This window comes from Haematobia irritans, chromosome 1 (assembly GCF_050003625.1).
Source record: "Haematobia irritans isolate KBUSLIRL chromosome 1, ASM5000362v1, whole genome shotgun sequence".
Classification (NCBI taxonomy): Eukaryota; Metazoa; Arthropoda; class Insecta; order Diptera; family Muscidae; genus Haematobia; species Haematobia irritans.
This window is the reverse complement of record NC_134397.1, coordinates 88,502,212-88,522,929: the sequence shown is the minus strand read 5'-3', so window position 1 is coordinate 88,522,929 and position 20,718 is coordinate 88,502,212. Positions and strand designations below refer to the sequence as shown.

Here is a 20,718-nt window from a genome sequence, read left to right as displayed (position 1 = left end):
GCCTTGCCAACTCATCCGCTTCGCAGTTCCCCGGAATGTTCCTATGGCCAGGCACCCATATTAGGTGAATATTGTACTGCTCAGCCATCTCATTGAGAGATTTGCGGCAATCGATGGCCGTTTTCGAGTTGAGGAACACAGAGTCCAAGGATTTTATTGCAGGTTGACTGTCTGAGTATATATTAATGCCCACATTTTTTGGAACATTACTTCTCAGCCAATTCGCCACCTCTCTTATTGCTAATATTTCAGCCTGAAAAACACTACAGTGATTAGGTAATCTTTTCGCTATTTGAAGTTCCAGATCATTAGAATATACTCCGAAACCCACTTGTCCATCCAATTTGGAGCCATCAGTGTAGAAATCTATATATTCTTTATTCCCCGGGGTATGTGTGCACCACGCCTCACTGTTGGGGATTAGAGTCTCAAACTTTTTGTCGAAAAGTGGACTCGCCAAAGTGTAATCCACTACGTTAGGCACATCTGACATTATTTTGAGGACAGAACTGTGACCGTAACCATTTTCCGACCACAGCGATAGTTCGCGCAACCGCACAGCCGTTGTTGCAGCTGACTGTTTGGCCAAAATGTCTAAAGGCAATAGATGCATCATGACATTAAGGGAATTTGTTCCTGTCTTTCTGAATGGGCCTGAAATACACAAACACGCCATACGCTGAACTTTATCTAAACCAGTCGGTTTCTGAAGTGCCGGCCACCAGACTACAACACCATATAGCATTATAGGTCTAACCACTGCCGTGTATAGCCAATGCACAATTTTTGGTTTTAGTCCCCACTTTTTTCCTATTGCCTTTTTGCACGAGTACAAAGCTACATTTGCCTTCCTCGCCCTTTCTTCAATATTAAGCTTAAAGTTCAGCTTCCTGTCCAAAATAACGCCAAGGTATTTTGCACAATCACCAAAGGGAATTTCAATACCCCCTAAGGAAATAGGCCTAACCGTGGGAGTTTTGCGATCTTTGCAGTACATGACTAATTCTGTCTTTGCAGGATTTACCCCAAGACCATTGTCTTTCGCCCATTGTTCAGTCATCCGGAGGGCCCTCTGAATAATATCTCTGATTGTGGATGGGAATTTTCCCCTGACTGCCAGAGCTACATCATCTGCGTATGCCACCACTTTTATCCTTTCTTTTTCTAGAGTAACCAGAAGGCTATTTATAGCAACATTCCAAAGAAGAGGTGATAGAACTCCTCCTTGGGGAGTGCCTCTGTTCACATACTTTTGTATGTTTGCTTGTCCTAGTGTGGCTGAAATACGTCTCTTCATTAGCAGTTCGTCTAACAGCCTGAGTATACATGGATCAACATTCAGAGTTGTCAGTCCATTTAATATCGAGCTCGGATGGACATTATTGAACGCCCCTTCGATGTCTAGAAACGCCACGATTGTGTATTCTTTGACAGATAGTGAGCTTTCAATAAAGCTGACTAGTTCATGTAGTGCGGTCTCAGTAGACCTGCCCTTCGAGTATGCATGCTGTCGTTTCGAGAACAAACTTGAATCGATGCTAGTTCTAAGATAAATATCTATCATCCTCTCCAGAGTCTTAAGTAGGAATGAGGATAAACTGATTGGTCGGAAATCCTTCGCCCTCGAGTGAGAGGCTTTTCCCGCTTTAGGTATGAAAACGACTTTTGTTTCCCTCCACTTTCCTGGGATATATGATAAGTTGATACATCCTTTATATATCACCGACAACCAGGGTATAATTTTGTCAGTTACAGCTTGTAACTCCGCCGGAGTAATTCCATCAGGTCCAGGGGATTTGAATGGTCCAAAGCTATTTAGCGCCCATCTTATTCTAGTTTCCGATACAATTTCCTCGACAGGAAACGACCGCTGAGCAACTGTGGCACCGCCAGAACATGGTTCAACCGTCTGATTTCCAGGAAAATGTGTGTCCAATAGTACCTCCAGCGTCTCCTCACTGGACGTTGTCCAATTGCCCTCCGATGTTTTAATGAAACCTGGAGCGGAGTTGGTGGATGCTAGAACCTTCCGTAGTCTGGAAGCCTCGGACGTATTCTCAATACTGCTGCAGTAAGCATTCCAAGAGTTATGCTGAGCCTTTCTCAGTTCTCGCTTGTATCCTCTCAGATTCTTCTTGTAAGCGTCCCAGTCCTCAGGGGCTCTGGTGGACTTTGCCTTGTTAAAGAGCTTCCTGCAGGATTTCCTCATATTACTTATTTCCGTAGACCACCATGGTGGTCGATGTTTCCCCCTTGGCTTTCCTCTAGGGCATGCAGCTTTCAGTGAGATGTTGAAGGCCTTAGTAAACCGCTCCACTGCGTGTTCGATATCTTGCACATTTCTCATATTTGTCTCTGTTATTTCCGGTATCATCATATTGAACGATTCCCTATACCTATTCCAGTCAGCTTTCCTAACATTTGGCGGAAATATGATCTTGGTGATATGAACATCAAATTTGAAACTGATGTAGCGATGATCTGAGAAGCTGTGTTCACTTAAAACCTGCCACTCAGATATCATTTCATTCAGTTCTTGCGAGGCCAAGGTGATGTCCAAAACCTCTTGCCTGTTTTTAGTGACAAAGGTTGGGACATCTCCCTTGTTGCAAACTACCAGATTAGTACGCAAAATAAACTCTATTAGCGACTCTCCCCTTGCATTAGTATCACTACTTCCCCATATACTATGATGTGCATTCGCATCGCATCCCATAATGAGTTTCGTCTTTGTTTTCAGTGACTCCTCCACTAAGGTCTTAACGGCATATGGGGGCATCTCCTTGTCATGTCCCATGTAGACCGAAGATACCCAATATTTGCATTTGGCTATTTCTAAACTTGCAACGACAGTGTCTGTATTGCACATTGAAGGAAGCAGAAACAAGTTGAGCTCGTTTTTAGCAATTATACAGGCTCGATTTACATCATTACCAGTATACTGCAATAGTTTGAACCCCGGAGTACTTAATTCACATATTTTGTTTCTATAAACATATGGTTCTTGAATAAGAACTATGTCTATGTCCCCTTTCATCAGGAGAACTTTTAAGGCAGCACATGCAGCCTTACAATGATGAAGATTTATCTGGAGGATCCGTAGGACCATCGAGATTTTCAACAACCGTCACATCAGCCGTTTCAATCGAGTCATCAAGAATGTCCTCTTCAGAGATATCGGTGACTCTCGCAATAACCATAGGTTCAACTTTGGTGAGTTCTGAGGCAGTAGAAGCCTCCTCACGCATACGGTATCTATCCATGTCTTCAAATGTCTTGGTATCCCCCTCGACTTCGCAAGAGGATCCGCTTACTTCTGATTCAGACAGAGGCTTGTCCATTTCTGAATCCTTTAGCTGATCGTTTTTATACACCTTCATTTGGATATAATGAAAGCCATAACATACACGGCCCTGGGACTTTGCTAGATGTGGCAAAGACTGAGTGTTCAATATAAACACTGCATGCCGTCTTGGCCCATCCACTTCATCCAAACGGCCAACCTTCCAATCAGCTGTTGGAAGATCTGGATTGCATTGTTTCAGTCTATTTAAAATAGATTCAGGGTCAGGAGGGTTTGCAGGTATCCACGCATGTGCTCTTGGTCTAGCCGGTATGTCTTTCTTCTCGACTAACTCTAGAGCAGCACCTTCCCAAACTTCACCAATTAGTATCAGAGCAGCTTTAAAACATTCTATAGACCTCTGGTCCTCAAATGCGACTAGCTTAAATCGTCCTTGATACCAACCAGCCTCTTGGTGTCGAGGATCTGGGCCGGGAAACTTTTCCAGCACCTGTGAGTAGACGCCAGACAAAGCATTCTCAATTTCCCCCCATTTTTGCTTTGGAACCATACCGTCCAATGCTCCTTTATTTATGATAGCCATCACAAGGCTGTCTTTAGCAACTGAGGCAAACGATCGTTGATCCCTTTTGGAGGATGGCAGCTCATCCGGTGATCGTTCCCTTTTTCCAGCCTCAAGAATTCCTTGAGCCCATTTTAAGGAATCGCTTTGTTTAGCCGACAACGTGCTTGGGTCGACTGATCCTAATTTCTTTAGGATAAACAAAGCATTTCTGCGTTCTTTGAATCTCTTTCGTGAGGGATTACCTCCTTTTGATGCCGTTACCTTGGAAAAGGTCCGACTTGTCAAATTGTCGCCACCTGTCGACCCGTCTACAGGTCGACTAATTGGGCCTAACTCTTGGTCATTGCCCAAATTTATAACTCCAGTCGATACCCGTCCACTGGGCCCTGAAGTTAGCAACCCAGTGGATGTCTTTGAATTTCTCTGCATGGTGGCCTAATATCCCACCACACTTGAAATTCGTAGTAGGTACTTATTACGATGATTTTATCCGCTATTAAAAAACACGTCCGTTCCGTTCGACGGTTGAAATAAGTACTGTCAAACTTTAAGGGCGAAAAAATTGACACGTGATGTCCAAAACTCTCGAAAAGAGTGTAAATCGATCCAAACTCTACTTCGATTTGTCGTCGAACAAATGAAAAAGGAATTTTTTTAGTGTATGCGAAATGTGTATTGTCAACACAAAATATTTTTCGCAGTGTACCGAAAGTACCACAAATGTGAACAAGGTAACGTAAAACCACAAAGCACAAAAAATGAGATCAGAAAATTTCTCACAGTGTACGGAGTACAACCAATTTTTTACAGTGTATCGTCGATACACCAATTTCCTCACAGTGTATTGGAAATACCACCTAAAATTAACTAGTAAGGTAAATTATAAGTATTTTAACTTTTTGTAAAAATTGGCGAAAATTTTCTCTAAGTGTATGAAAACACGTAAAGTTTCTTCAAGTGTATCGTAAATACAAGAAACCCTTTTTCGCGTGGCGAAATATATGCAAATCTTTATTTGGAAAATATTACAAATTTTTTCCCAGTGTACCCTGTGTACCAAGAGATTTTTGCAAGTGTATCGTGAATACAAAAAATATTTCCAGTGTATCGTAGAATACAAAGAATGATTTTCGCGTGGCGAATTATCGAAAAAAATTGAAAACTTTATATATTACGAGAGATTTGCTCTCAGTGTATATATTATCCAAAATTTCTCCCAGTGTACGTAGATACACAAAATTTGTGCATGTGTATCGTGAATATCACTTGCCAAATGGAAAAATTACAAAAAAATAAAAAGTCGTGAACTTTAAATTGTGCAATGTCAACTTGACCGATTGTAGGGTGCACGGACTGTAAGATGCTCGCTACACACAAATTTTTTTTTTTTTTGATTTCAATCACGAAAATCGCGGATTCAATCATTTTTTTTAATTGAAATGTCTTCAATCACGAAAATGATAGTATCAATCACCCATTTTGATTGAAAACCAACACGATTTTTAATTAAAAATTTAATTGACTTTTGTCACGGAATCAATTAATTGTGTGATTGAATCAATTAAAAATGTGATTGATTTTTAACATAAAATTCAATCACAGTTTTAATTGAATCAATTAAAATTTTAATTAATTTCGCGACAAAAATCAATCAACTATTTGATTCATTCAATTAAATAATTAATTGAAATTGGCTATAAATTTCGATCAAAAAATGTATATTTGCGACCCCAAAATCGTATTTAGTTTTTTTTCTTTTGAAATAAAAGAAAATATGTGTTTCTTATAAAACATATTTAATATTTTATTATTTTTTGAATTATGCAATAGACAAATAAATTTGGTTCTTGTCATTTGTGTTTTGTTCTAACATAACTTACAAATACAACTACTATCAATAACAACTATAGGGTGAAAAAATAAATTATATAAATCATAATCTTCCTTATAATAATAACCATGTCAGCATGTTCCTTCTAATATGTAGATGCGCCTAGATTTCCAATAAACCAGCAGCCTGTAAGCTAAATTAGTTTTTCTGAAACTAAATAGAATAATTCGAATTTAATTTTGTTCAATTAAAAGTTAATTTTGTTAAACATTACCTGCATAGAATATCAAGTTCAATTCTTAGTTCCAGGTTGCAGATTTATAATCTTCTTTTGCAGTTGTAGTCTTTTAGCATAAAAAGGTGTATTAAGGAGATCGGTAATTTAATTTTAGTAACAATTCCTTTCCAAAATTTCCACACATTAAAATCGTCTATTAAAATTTGAACCAATCAAAGACAAAAATAATGGGAAAGCAATGTAATATTTGGTATTATGTTGATGATACTTTGCTAATTCTGGGAATAGAAAAAAATATAAATGGAAAATACATATTTTTATTATTTTCGGATATTTTTCATATTTTTAAATCCAAAAGAAAGAACTTTTTTACCATTACATAATTCAGCTCATTAGTTTATATACCAGATATACTGCTCTCTACTTGGGTTCAAACTGAAAAAGGCAGGTAAAACAAAAATGCAATTTAATGCCAACGCTACTTCGCAACTTCAAGGTGAATCTTCCAACAAACCCATACCGCTCTTGGTTTTAAGAAAACTAGGAGTGAAAAAATTTATAATTTTAAAAGATCAATACGGTACCCACTTTTTTATTGCGAACATATTATTATATATTTGATAAAATGATGGAGTTGATGGGATTGATTGGTCAATTTCACGAAATAAAATTGGCCACTAAAAGAAATGAATAAAAAATATATTATTTTAGTCCGTTTAATGTAAACAGGCTCCACAGACTGATCTCTCCATCATACATGGTTGAATAAATACCCATTCTCTTGTTCTCTTTTCGCTCTTTCCATTGCTCAAAATTATTCAGTTTCAATCACAAAGGTGATTGGATCAATCACATGTGTAATTGGAAACGGAAAAAATTTCAATCACGTTTGTAATTGAAAATTATTTCCGAATTGATTAACAAATTGATTGAATCAATTAATATTTTAATTGAAAACGTAACAAATATCAATCATTTTTTAAATTGGTTTTTATTCGGATTTGATTAAATAATTAATTGAATCAATTAACATATTAATTGAATTCGTTTCCAAATTCAATTAAGTGTTTAATTGAAAAAATTTTGGTGATAATTTTTTGTGTGTATCAAACGGTAAGGTCCAACAACAACAATAATATAAAAATCAAAAAGTTTCGTGGAAACTCAAATATGTCAATATCAAATAATATAATATATATCAAATTCTGTTATTTTATTCATCTTACAAGCCTGACTATACATATGTTTCAGTGTTGGCTAACCCACATTTCCATAGTCTCTAGTAAGATCTGGCTGGGTGAGGTAATTCAATTTGGGTCTTATATGCTAATTTCTTATGGAAATTACACACGAGAATCATTTCTCCCAAGTTGAATTATTTTTTCACCACCACTGTGCATCATCTTCTTATATAGCTACAATCCCTTAATATTATTTTTTCGATTTCAATTTGTTATTACATTACTGCAACAATAGATTGAAATCTATTATTAGAGGCATTGCTGAATTCACCTGAACGATCACACAATGTCTTGTTTCTAGTCAACAACAACTACTGTGATAACTATTTGAAACTGGTTTCAAGGACACAACAACAATTCTAACGACAACATTAGTAGTGTTTTGTTTACCTTTTACGACGGGCTCATCGTAGCTTACTATTTTTATGTTAGCCTGATATCAACGCAGGCTGGTTTTTCGTCCAAATCAAATATTTTACATCAATTACAATTTTAAATGCGAGCTAATTGGACATGCAGATTAAGGAATTGGTATGGTCCACCACCGCGACCAAATATCGAAAAATAAAGTAGCGGGTCTTTGTCTAGACATCAGCCTTAACCATCCTTGGAAATTTCACCCAAATCGGAGAATTTTGGTCCAATTTTGAAAAGGTCGGGCAAGGGGGATACCTCCTCCCACATGATTACCATCACTTCGAATTTATATTTATATATATACGAATTTATATTTATATACGAACGACTTTTTTTGTCCCGCGTATTTAAGATAAAATCGGGGTTTTGCCATAAATACTACATTTTTATGTTTTATATTTTCAGGCATGCTGGTTACACGTACTGCGGTGCATGCGGTGCTTTCGCGTATCGCCAAGTTAGTCCGGCAGTAGTGTAAGTTACATTGTATGCTAATATAGATTCATGTTTTGAAAATATATAATGATATGGACTTTGATTTAGCAAACGTGTATTTATATTGGGACCCTCTCATCATGTGCGCTTGCGAGGCTGTGCTTTATCTATTGCTAAAAAGTATAAAACTCCTCTTTATGATCTCAAAATCGATGCTGACAGTAAGGCTCATGCATTCACTATATAACTTGTCTCTTATTAATTACACCTTTTATAGTTAACTCTGAACTCGAAAAGACTGGTCACTTCTCATGGATGGATATGAAAACTGATGAAAATGAGCATAGTATTGAAATGCACCTGCCCTATGTAGCTAAGGTTATGGAAGAGTATGTAATTGAACTGGTTTATATGCACAAGAAATTAATGTAATTTCTTAAAGTTTTAAGGATCAATTTACAATTGTTCCTATTTTGGTGGGATCATTAAACCCTGATCAGGAGGCCCTATACGGACGGTTATTAGCCAATTATTTTACGGATCCACAAAATTTGTTTGTGATATCATCGGATTTTTGTCATTGGGGTCATCGATTTAATTACACTTACTATGACAAAACATGTGGTCAAATATATAAATCCATTGAGAAATTGGACAAACAGGTTAGTAAGCAAAAGTGGACAAAAGAAGTACCATTTATGAATAAATCACTTTTACGGCTTTGTCGGTTAATATGATCTCAATATATCTTAAAACAACCTCCATACATGTTAGAACTGAAGGATTGTTCTGAAGATCCAAACGAAGGCTTTGGGTTTATTGATTAACCGATTTTACAACAAAATTATATTTTGTTATGATTTATCGTGTCGATAATCCATCTAATCGAAATTGGTTTACTAACCGTAGTCGAATCAGCACAGGCCATTAGTCTTGGTGGTTTTTAAGGCTGATTTTCCACGATTTTTGAATCCAACATTTGTGGATTTTTCTAAATCCATCTTCAGTCTGTGGTATTTCAAATAGACTGGAAAATATAGATTAAACGACTTTTAACGCCCCATAGGCAAAAAATCATTCACAACTTTAGACACAATTGACAATTTCATTCTACCTATCTTCTCCAGATTATCCTCAAAGTAACTTTGCTAATTAGAATATATGCAAATATTGACATATCTTACCGGACTAATCCTACACAAGAGCCGGTCTCAAAGCATCATTTACATATCTTGACAAAGCCTTGAAAAAGTGTATTATTATTTATTTTAAAATTTTACACATCTTTTGTCGAAATTCCAATATTATTATTCTGCGCATGTACAATAATGTTTTGGTTTTATAGGGCATGGATATAATTGAGACTCTGAAGCCTGAAACATTCACTGCTTATTTGCGCGAATATAATAACACGATTTGCGGACGTCATCCAATTGGTGTCATGCTCAGTGCTGTCAAAGTACTACAAGAGCAAGGATATAATATGAGTTTTAAATTTTTAAAATACGACCAAAGTAGTCAATGCAAAGTCATGGATGATTCAAGTGTTAGCTACGCATCTGGTTCTTTAGTTTTTGAATGCTAAAAATTGGTCCTGTGCGGCAATACGTTATTAATATTCATCATTAATAATTTATAATATGTACATACATGATTTTGTTCATAATAAAATAGTAACCATTCAGCTTTAAAATATCTAAATCCTTCGGCGTTCTCTCCATCAATCGTTGTTGTTGTAACAGTTTTTAATGTAATTTCATCCAATTTGTTCAATGCTTTGGTACTTCAACTGGTGTCCAGATATAGGAACTCTGCGACAAGGGTGGTTGCGTCCAGAGTGATCTGGTGGTGAGTCGGGTGGGTGACGAGTGCCATGTGGCCCTTGGTCACATATGGGACACACGTCAGCTTCGCTGCCATCAATCACTGATAGGTAGAACTTGAGGCGGCTGCACTTGTCTGATCTTAATTGGGCTAACACCACCCTAGTCTGCTTTGGGAGGTCTCTCCTCCGGTGCTATAGGCGGTGGTCGGATTCCGAGAACAGAATTAACCTTGTAGCTTCTCACCGCTTCAGCTACAGTATCCTCATGAATCCTGTTCAGACCTGTCTGATATGCTGTCTGATCTAGAGGCTCACTTTTGTAACGCTGGATCTCGGGCTCTAGAAGGTGAAGATCAACCCTTACATTCCTTGAAGGAGGTTGCCTATCCACATGATTTGGATGACAATTTCGATAGCAACCCAAGAGGTACTGCTTTGACAACATGTAATAGTGTCGACGCACCGGGATGATCTTGGTCTCCGCATAATGGTGATCCAGGGGTGTACTGCGGAGACATCCTGTTGCAGTTCTAAGGGCAGCGTTCTTACCGGTCTGGATGTTATTCCACTGCGTGTCGCTTGTCAGAGGTGTCCACACTGGCGCTGCATATTTTACCACTGACCGGCCAATTGCCTTATAGGTAGTCAACAAGGTTTCTTTGTCCGCACCCCAAGTACCGCCGGAAAGTGACTTGAGGACCTTGTTTCTACCGCGGAGCTTGTTACAAATTGCAGGGACATGGACAGAAGACTTAAAAAGGCTATCGAATGTGACCCCGAGTACCTTGGGGTAGTTTACTGTCGGAATTATTTCGCCATCGACTCTTACATTCAACTGCCTACGTACTTTCGCCGTCCATGTAGTGAACAGTGTGGCTGAGGATTTGGTGGCGGATATCCTCAAATTTCTAGCAGTGAAATATCTGGTAAGATCAGCAATGTAGACGTTTAAACGATTGCATATGTTTTATTTTTTTATTTTATTTTATTTAGGCTATATGATACCAGCCAGTTTAATTATAAACAGTACAGCAATAACATAAATCATAGATTAATATAATATAAATACAGTACTAATAATAGAGAGAAAAAAACTTTAAAATTAGAGACAAATAATAATATATACGTTTATATAATTTAAGAAAAAAGAAAAAGAAATAATAAGTATGAAACTATAAAATAATACAAAAACAAAAAGGATTAAATAAATAAAACAAAAGTAAGTGGTAATAAAATCGTGCAAAGTGGTAGAAAAAATGGATAAATGTAATATATATATATAGCAGTAAAAGATTTAATTGTGAGGAAAGATATGTTGAAGCCTATAGTTAATGATCAGAAACAAGATAACAAGAGAAAAAGAGCTGGAATTAACAACAACAGAGGCAAACAGGAACAGGGACTTGCTAACAGCAGGAATAAATAGTTGGGTGGACAGGAACAGAGACGATGAAGCAAGCAAAGGCAGTTGTAGAAACAAATGGGATGATCAGGAACGTAACAGGATCAGAATCAAAATGTAAGGATCAGAATCGAAAGTTAAGAAGAAGAAGGAAGTCAAAGTTTTATGGTGTAGTTGATGGAAGAAATTTACATGAACAGGAGGTCAGGAATGGTTGATGACAGGATGGGCCAAATTACAGCGAAAGTTAAGTACAGATGAGATTTATTATGTTGTACCAGGATGAATATACAGGCGAATTAGGCGAACCCTAGTCTAGCATTTACAATAGAGCGTTTAATTAATACAATCGGAATATAAATAACATAATTCGTTGTACTATTTTGAAATCCTATAAAAGGGATTATGTGACTCATAGTTATGCTTAAAGACAGGAAGCAATAACGGGGTGAAGTATCTTAATTTACGCACTGGAACTTTAAACTGTAAAGTAATTATTAAAAATGGTGAGTCTATTTCCCCTTTCAACAATTTTACGAAGAATAAAACATCTAACATAAGTCTCCTTCGTCGAAAAGTAGGTAGGTCGATGAGTCTAAGTCTATCAACATAGGGGGGTAAATCCTGAGAACTACTCCAACCTAAATATCGCAAGGCAAATAACAGAAATTGTTTTCGTACGGACTCGAGTCTATTAATATGGCGCTCATAGCTCGGGGACCACACAATACAACAATATTGGGTTAAGATGCTGTGGCGGAGAATATTGTTGTGCGGGAGATGTAGGGGGCGTCGCATAGTCTGATCACCCACTGCTGCTATCACTGGAACAGCATTCTGCCACGTAGTCAGTATGACTATACTCCCGTAGCGATGTTAAGCCGGAACAGTTCCGGAAGTGCACCCATTCCAAGCACCGGTTACACCTCACCGAAACCGAACGATGGTGAGTCAGGTTTCGGCAGACCGAACAGTACTTTGGTCCGGGGGTTTCCTCTATCCCGGCTCGATCGAAAAGCAAACGGAGAAGGCTCCCTGGGATACACCTTCTCCAACACAAAAAGACGGAGGAAGCAACACATGTTGTAGCAGCCGATGGCCGGTGAACAGTATCCATCGGTTCAATTCGGTGCAAGGAACCAGCCGCCGTGGCATTGTTCCATCAATCGTGAAATTCTTCGGCGTCAATTAAATTTTAAGATTTAATTGTTGGAGAGAAAAACATGTCTTTTTCTTGATTGTTTGTTGCTTATTTTGTTTGTAATATTGGTAGGGTGTATACAATCATAAACTTGATATTTCGAAACAGCAATAATACTGGAATTGCTAAACAGAGATAGCAATAGAGTTATACTGACGTGGACGAAGCAGAAGTGCGTTTAACCGCGTTTTCAGCTATTTTAATGTATAGTTTTACCACTGTTAAGAACATAAGAATAAAATACTTTTCTTTTCTGTTAACATTAACTATCGTAGTCTTTTATTTAACATACAAGTACAACACTTGTGGCGACGAGGACGGAGCAATATTTTTTTTTCAAATTTTATTCAAGTTATTGTGAAATTCTTATCAACAATATGTCCGACGACAAAATTGTAAGAATTTTGGCTGAACAGCAAAAATTCAATAACGCACACACACAGTTGCTCAAACTAATCAAGGTAAGGAGACATCTACATCCACAGCAGATTCTCAAACAAATTCAGGAACATCAAAAGCTGCACTTATGGAGTCAATGGAGTTTGTGAACCTGAAAGTGGTCTAACATTCCAGATATGGTACAACCGCTTCGAACATGTGTTCGAAAAAGAAACAAGTTTTCTAGAATACCATGATATAGTGGCTTTTTGGAGAAAAATTTCTAATCAATTCCAAGAACGCTTCACCAACTTCGTTCTGCCAAAGAAACCCACAGAAATGCTACTGAAGGACACAGTCGATGATCGACAAATTTTTTTTTGATAAATCTGACATACAAGTTGCACAGCGCTACAGATGCCTACAGCTGGCAAAGGCAGACAACGAAGACGTCAGAGAATGGAGAACTGGCAGTGTTTTCGTACTTGGTCTCAAGTCCAGTAAATATTCAATCCGCATACGCCTTCTCAACGACATGAATTTGTATAAATTGGTGGATGCAACACGGAGGATCTTAGACCTGAAAGCAGACAACACCTTGTTCGAAAATCAACAAAAGGTAATATTTGCGGAGGCAATTCCTTGCCAACTGAATGCGTAGCACCGAGAAATAAAATAAAATAAATAAAACTCAAGGATTTAGTTTTTCTTTTCAATAATATTTCAATAAATTTTATTGAATTTTGGGAGACAATATTTACCCTTTTTCACAATTCCTTCTTACAAGGACGTAATCCAATAACCAACAATAATAACAAAGCTTAGACGCCGAAAGACGGTAATGGCGCGACTCGTTAGAAATATAACGAATTGTGCTGAACAGGGCTGCATTCAGAGCTTAGTGTACACTTTTATTTTATTCAATTTACCTGAAATTGGAAACCTAGAGGTATTGTAGGACCACAAATACATGTGTCAAAAATTGTGAGTATCGGTCCATATTTTGGTATAACCCCCATATAGACTGATCTCCCGATTTTACTTCTTGGGCTTATAGAAATCGTAGTTTTTATCCAATTTACCTGAAATTGGATATCGAGAGGTACTTTAGAACCGTAAAGAGGTGTGGCAAAAATTGTGAGCATCGGTCCATGTTTTGGTGTGGTCCCCATATAAACCGACCTCCCAATTTGGGAGGTCAGAAACCGTAGTTTTATCCAATTTGCCTGAAATTGAAAATCTGGAGGTACTTGAGGACCATCCAAAGGTGTGTCGAAAATGGTCCGTATCGTTCCATGTTTTGGTATAGCCCCCATATAGATCGATCTCCCGATTTTACATCTTGGGTTTATAGAATCCGTAGTTTATATACAATTTGCCTGAAATTGGAAATTTAGAGGTATTTTAGGACCATAAAGAGGTTTGCCACAAATGGTGAGTATCGCTCCATGTTTTGATATAGCCCCCATATAGACCGATATCCCGATTTTACTTCTTGGGCTTCTAGAATCCGGTGTTTTTATCCAATTTGCCTGAAATTGGAAATCTAGAGGTGTGCCGAAAACGGTGAATATCGGTCCATATTTTAGTATAGCCCCCATAAGAACGATCTCCCGATTTAACTCCTTGGGTTTCTAGAAACCGTAGTTTTTATCCGATTTGCTGGAAATTGTAAATATTCTGGCATTTTAGGCTCACAAAAACGTGTATCGGATTAAGTTTTTATCGGTCCTTTTGGTAATGCCTCCATATAGACCGACTTCACTTCTTGAGGGTATAGAAGGCGCAATGATCATGAAAATTGCTTGAAACTCAATGTAAAATTTCCAGATTTTACTTCTCAGATGAAAATCTACAGATTTAAGATTTCAAATCAAGACGTTATTTTATAATTTTCTTGCACACTTACAAGAGATGTGAATATCGGTCCATATTTTAGTATAGCCCCCATAAGAACGATCTCCCGATTTAACTCCTTGGGTTTCTAGAAACCGTAGTTTTTATCCGATTTGCTTGAAATTGTAAGTATTCTGGCATTTTAGGCTCACAAAAACGTGTATCGGATTAAGTTTTTATCGGTCCTTTTGGTAATGCCTCCATATAGACCGAATTCACTTCTTGAGGGTATAGAAGGCCCAATGATCATGAAAATTGCTTGAAACTCAATGTAAAATTTCCAGATTTTACTTCTCGGGTGAAAATCTACAGATTTAAGATTTCAAATCAAGACGTTATTTTATAATTTTCTTGCACACTTACAAGAGATGTTAATGATTCCTCTAAAACTCAAACAAAAATGGTTCTTATAAATCCAGAATCTGATATAGTCCTCATAGGTGAAATTTTTAAATTTATCTTCGGGAAGTGTCCTCAAGCCCTCCTGAAATTTCAAAGGAAACCCTAATATTTGGTTCATGGTGGTGGGTATTTAAGATTCGGCCCGGCCGAACTTACTGCTGTATATACTTGTTTTTATTAGTTCATGTATTCATTTTTCAAACTTCATTGTCTTGACTAAATGCTCGTAGAGCCGTTGACCCGGAGGGTCTGCAGATTCTGGATTGTTGGTCAGGATGACCTACGACACATATTCATGGTTGGCATTGCCCTGAAATCACCCAGCCGAATATCGTCAGCTGCGCCAAGGGGAATCGCGGACTGGAAAAAATTTTAGGCTTAATAACCCTTGCGTATACGTCGGGCCCTAGGACCAAGCCCTCCCCGGAAGGACGGTAAAAGATTGGGTCGGCCAGCTGGAGACTTTCAAAATGCTCCCGTATGGAGTTCGGAGCCGACGCCGATGGGGTGACAACACCGGTTAGATCCATTACCCGGGCAGAAAAAAATCAATTTACATTCTGCGTTGCGCCGGGAAACAACAACCAGCGGACAAAAGGCATTCTGCTCTGTCATTGCCGAAGTAAGCCGTAAACTTTGGGCAAGTCTACTGCATATCATGCTGTGTCGAGGACAGCTCGAACAGGAATTCGACGATCGGACAAGACGAGTAACAAGACAATAGTTGGACAAAGCCTAACTGTTGGTTGCAAAACTAACAGCGGACCACATATGGGAGTTGCATTTGTTATGCAGTACGCGGACGAACTTGATTTAGACTATCTTAGACAAGGTGGACGATGGAGCGGAAGGACGTTCTTGTTGGTCGAATGAGTGCAGCAGCGTATGGTGGCTATCTCCACATTCGTGGCACTTTTCGCGACTATTGCCAGTCGCTCGCATATGAGACTTGCCCAGACAGTTGGAGCACACCCGATGAAGTACTAAGGTGCGCAACCTGTGCTCCAACCGTATATTCAAGAATTTGCGGCACGACCGTAGATTATGTTTCCGCCTACACAGCACACAATTGTTTGAATGAACCCTTTTTATCGAGTTCCCGTAGGGAAAGACGTCGATTCTGCTGCCTTAGTTGCGGGTACTTCAGCTGGAGCCGTATCAGCCGTATCAAAGAAAGATGACGCTTACTATACAAACTGTCGAAAACTATTCGGTCAGTATGACAAATTTTACCACCGGTCGTCTTACAACACCGTTTGCTGTTCTCACGTCAGCAACTCTAACGCGACCGTCAGAACCCGGGTGAACTTCATCCACACGACCTAACTTCCACGATGTAGGAGGCAATTGCTCATCACGAATTACTACCAAGTCCCCTACTTCGATATCACGCTGCGGAAATTTCCATTCCTCTTTCCACCGTAAGCAGAATTGTTGCGACAACGCCTTCATTTTCCTAAGTCGAATTACTAAATGAAGTGGGGACTCCTCCTCTACCTGTTCAGGAGGAACAAGGATCGGATACATTAGCGTAGCTAGACAATTTTCCTATAGCCCCCCTAGCTAGAACTTTATAGACTGAACTTATAGGTTCAACTAATGTTTTATTTCATTGAATAGAATAGAATAAAAAAATAGACTTAAAAATAACTCGACAATCAATTTATAATAAAGCAACTCAAAGTACCCTACGGGAAATTGGTGCAAATTGCCACCGACGGACCTATCACAGAACTGGTACCAGTGCTCCAGTTAGTTGCAATTTTCACATTTAGTGAAATAAAATTATCAGAATGACCTTTTGTTCGATATATTTCAAAGTTTTTTTTTTGCATTTCGGGTCGATTAGGAGCCCAAATTGAAAGAGATTTCTAAGAGTTTGTCCGAGACTGGTTCCTGAGGACCTGCTTATGGAGTGCTCCTGCTAAATTGTCCCAGGACGTGTCCTTTGGGACGAGTCCGAGACGCGTCCTAAAATGTAAAATTACTCCGTCAATGACAAACCCATGTTAAAGTGGACGGTCCCTTCCATACGTTTTGACTAGAACTGGGACTGGTCCATACACACCAGGGACTAGTCCTGAACCAGTTCTGTGGTTGATCCATTTCCCGTAGGGTAGTTCCACACTTTTCCCAGCAAAAAATTGGGAGTTGTTCTAAAGGCACAACTTTAAAAGCACTTACAAAAATGTCCTCACAAAGAAGTTAACTATTTTAACTACACAGGAAGTTTTTCTCTTCATTTTTTTCATATTTTAATGCGTAATTTTTTGTTTTCTTTTTTCAAATAGTTTAAAAAAAGAGTAAGAATAAATAAAATGGTACAAATTATCCAAATTTTGCCACAAAAATGCTAAATCCATTATAGAAAAATCGATAATATTTGAAAATATTCGAGGGAAAACGTTTCAAACAAGCGTTAGAATGCATTAAAAATCATAAATAAGTATAAAAATTATTTATTTGGGAAAATATCACAAAATTTTTAATTCACATTCAAAACACTGAATTCGGATCACACCTTAAGAAGTGATGCAAATTCATTGCAACGCTGTTGAAACGGTGGACATTCGTTCTATGACAAGTTCATATTACATTCATCGCTTCTCCGCCAATTTTGTACCACTTCCAGACCCAAAAAGAACATTTTCACTTCTTTTTTGGCGACGCTTTTTTGCAGCATTATTAAGATATTAATTTATGAAAGAATAGTTTTAATATCAATTACTATTTTTTATTCAACTAAATCATAAGTTCAACCACAGCTTTATTTCATAAATATCAGACTTCTACCACAACCCAAGTAATTCGATTGTGCATGAAAGTCTTTAGTGAAAGTTGTGCGTTGTACGACTATATACTAGTTTAATTTTTATAAAAATGTAAAATCGTAAATAGGTTTTCTGGGGGGGGCTAAAATTTTTCTGGGGGGGTCTAAGCCCCCTCCCCAGAGGCCTTCCTACGCTTATGATCGGAGATCCCACCAAAAATGACCGGGCCTCAGTGCGACCAAATCCTGAGAACTTTCACTCATGGGATACAAAGGCCTAGAATTCAAACAAGCCACAATTCTCGAAAGAACAGTCGAAAACTCTTCAAGTGTATATTTGAATCCTGATGCATGCTTCCTAAAATGCGTCTTGAAAGTTTTTACAGCAGCTTCCCAGAGACCACCCATATGTGGCGCTCCGGCGGGGATAAACTGCCATGAAAGCTGCTGAAACTGGTATGCGGAACACACCTTATCACGTCCTTCCTTAAGAACACATCTCAATTCCTCCTCGAATTCGCGCGAAGCGCCCACAAAATTAGTACCATTGTCCGAAAAAATGGTCTTGGGACAACTACGCCGAGATATAAATCTGTGAAAGGCTGCCAGAAACGTTGTCGTAGATAAGTCTGATGTGGCTTCCGAGTGTATGGCTTTCGTCGAAAAGCATACAAACACGCAAACATAATACTTCGTTATTTTACATGCACGCCTCATAAATTACTTAATTTCGAAAGGCCCCGCAAAATCAACGCCAGTCGTAGTAAACGGTCTAATAAGCACCGTTCTCTCCGTTGGGAGAGCCGCCATGATCTGCGTACAAGACCTCTTCCTCTCCAATAGACATCGCTTACACCGGTTGATAGTCGACCTAATCAAAGATGTCAAACGAGGAATCCAATACTCAATCCGAATAAGACGTAACACCAACTGGTAGATAAGTCGTGAACATACTTCACCAGTAACCTACCGAGAACTATCTGAGCAGAGCCAATCTGGTCCATGCCACCAAAGCGTCGAAACCGCCAACTCTGCAGCCGACACTCCGCGACTTCCCAAGTCGGTCGGATTGTCCTCAGAGCGAACATGGTACCAATTCTGTCCCCTGGTATTCTCCTGAATCCTACATACGCGATTCGCCACGAAAGTAGACCACGTAGATGGTGTCTTTCGAAGGCATGAGCGGACGATCGTAGAATCCGCCCAACAATAAACACGACGAAACCGAATATCTAGCTCCCTGGCTATAGACCTGTAAATTTCCGAGGCCAAAACTGCCCCACAAAGCTCCAAACGTGGCAAAGATATAGATTTGATGGGGGCTACCTTAGTCTTACAAGATAGCAAATGGGTGAAGATACGTCCCTGCGGCGTAACCTCACGAACATATCCTACTCCCGCGTATGCTTTTTCCGAGGCGTCGGAAAAAACATGTAATTCTACTTCACAGTCTGTGGAATAATTGACCCATCGAGGAATACGAACGTGATTCATATCCTGACAGGTCTCGACAAACTTTCGCCATTGTCGCTCAGTTTGTGACGGAAGTGACTCGTCCCATCCTATCTTATCCAACCAAACCTGTTGCATAATAATCTTCGCCACTATAATAACTGGTCCAGCCAGCCAATAGGGTCAAACAGTCTAGCTATAGCCGATAAAACCTCTCTCTTCGTAAACCGAGATCTCTGCTCAATCGGTTTCATATCAAAATAAAACAAGTCTAACTGCGCATTCCACCTAATGCCCAACAGTTTCGAACTACTAGCTTCAACAAAAGCCAGTAATCTGGCGTCAACCAAACGGTCAGTCGGAAGCGATTCTAAAATGGCTAGCTCATTAGAAGTCTACTTCCTCAGTTCGAACTTTGATGATGATAATACCCTAATCAATTGGTCCCTAGATTCAACAGCGGTTTCCACGTCATGGTAACCTGTCAAAACATCATCCACGTACATGCACTTTCGTAGAATATGTGCCGCGTGGGGTAATCATTTTCTGAGTCATCGGCCAATTGCAATAACGTTCGTATGACTAATATTGCATTTGCGATTGCATATGTTTTATTTTTTTATTTTATTTTATTTAGGCTATATGATACCAGCCAGTTTAATTATAAACAGTACAGCAATAACATAAATCATAGATTAATATAATAAAGGGTGATTTGTTAAGAGCTTGATAACTTTTTTAAAAAAAAAACGCATAAAATTTGCAAAATCTCATCGGTTCTTTATTTGAAACGTTAGATTGGTCCATGACATTTACTTTTTGAAGATAATTTCATTTAAATGTTGACCGCGGCTGCGTCTTAGGTGGTCCATTCGGAAAGTCCAATTTTGGGCAACTTTTTCGAGCATTGCGGCCGGAATAGCCCGAATTTCTTCGGAAATGTTGTCTTCCAAAGCTGGAATAGTTGCTGGCTTATTTCTGTAAACTTTAGACTTGACGTAGCCCCACAAAAAATAGTCTAAAGGCGTCAAATCGCATGATCTTGGTGGCCAACTTACCGGTCCATTTCTTGAGATGAATTGTTCTCCGAAGTTTTCCCTCAAAATGGCCATAGAATCGCGAGCTGTGTGGCATGTAGCGCCATCTTGTTGAAACCACATGTCAACCAAGTTCAGTTCTTCCATTTTTGGCAACAAAAAGTTTGTTAGCATCGAACGATAGCGATCGCCATTCACCGTAACGTTGCGTCCAACAGCATCTTTGAAAAAATACGGTCCAATGATTCCACCAGCGTACAAACCACACCAAACAGTGCATTTTTCGGGATGCATGGGCAGGTCTTGAACGGCTTCTGGTTGCTC

General features: G+C 38.7%; 1 protein-coding gene and 1 long non-coding RNA gene across 2 annotated transcripts in view; both read left to right on the top strand.

Moving 5' to 3' along the window:
• The window catches only part of LOC142221384 (protein MEMO1), a 54,759-nt gene extending 45,027 nt beyond the window's left edge, over window positions 1-9,732 (top strand). Inside the window, exons 4-8 of the mRNA XM_075291104.1 lie at window positions 8,002-8,070; window positions 8,140-8,252; window positions 8,309-8,420; window positions 8,474-8,693; window positions 9,377-9,732. Coding sequence (XP_075147219.1) covers window positions 8,002-8,070; window positions 8,140-8,252; window positions 8,309-8,420; window positions 8,474-8,693; window positions 9,377-9,616 — 754 coding nt within the window. The 3' untranslated portion in view covers window positions 9,617-9,732. The remainder of the gene's footprint in view (window positions 1-8,001; window positions 8,071-8,139; window positions 8,253-8,308; window positions 8,421-8,473; window positions 8,694-9,376) is intronic.
• A 917-nt stretch (window positions 9,733-10,649) lies between these two features.
• LOC142221385 (uncharacterized) lies at window positions 10,650-11,053 on the top strand. Its single transcript, XR_012718017.1, has 2 exons — window positions 10,650-10,782; window positions 10,850-11,053. It is a non-coding gene; the product is annotated as an uncharacterized LOC142221385 (long non-coding RNA).
• Window positions 11,054-20,718: the final 9,665 nt, after the last annotated feature.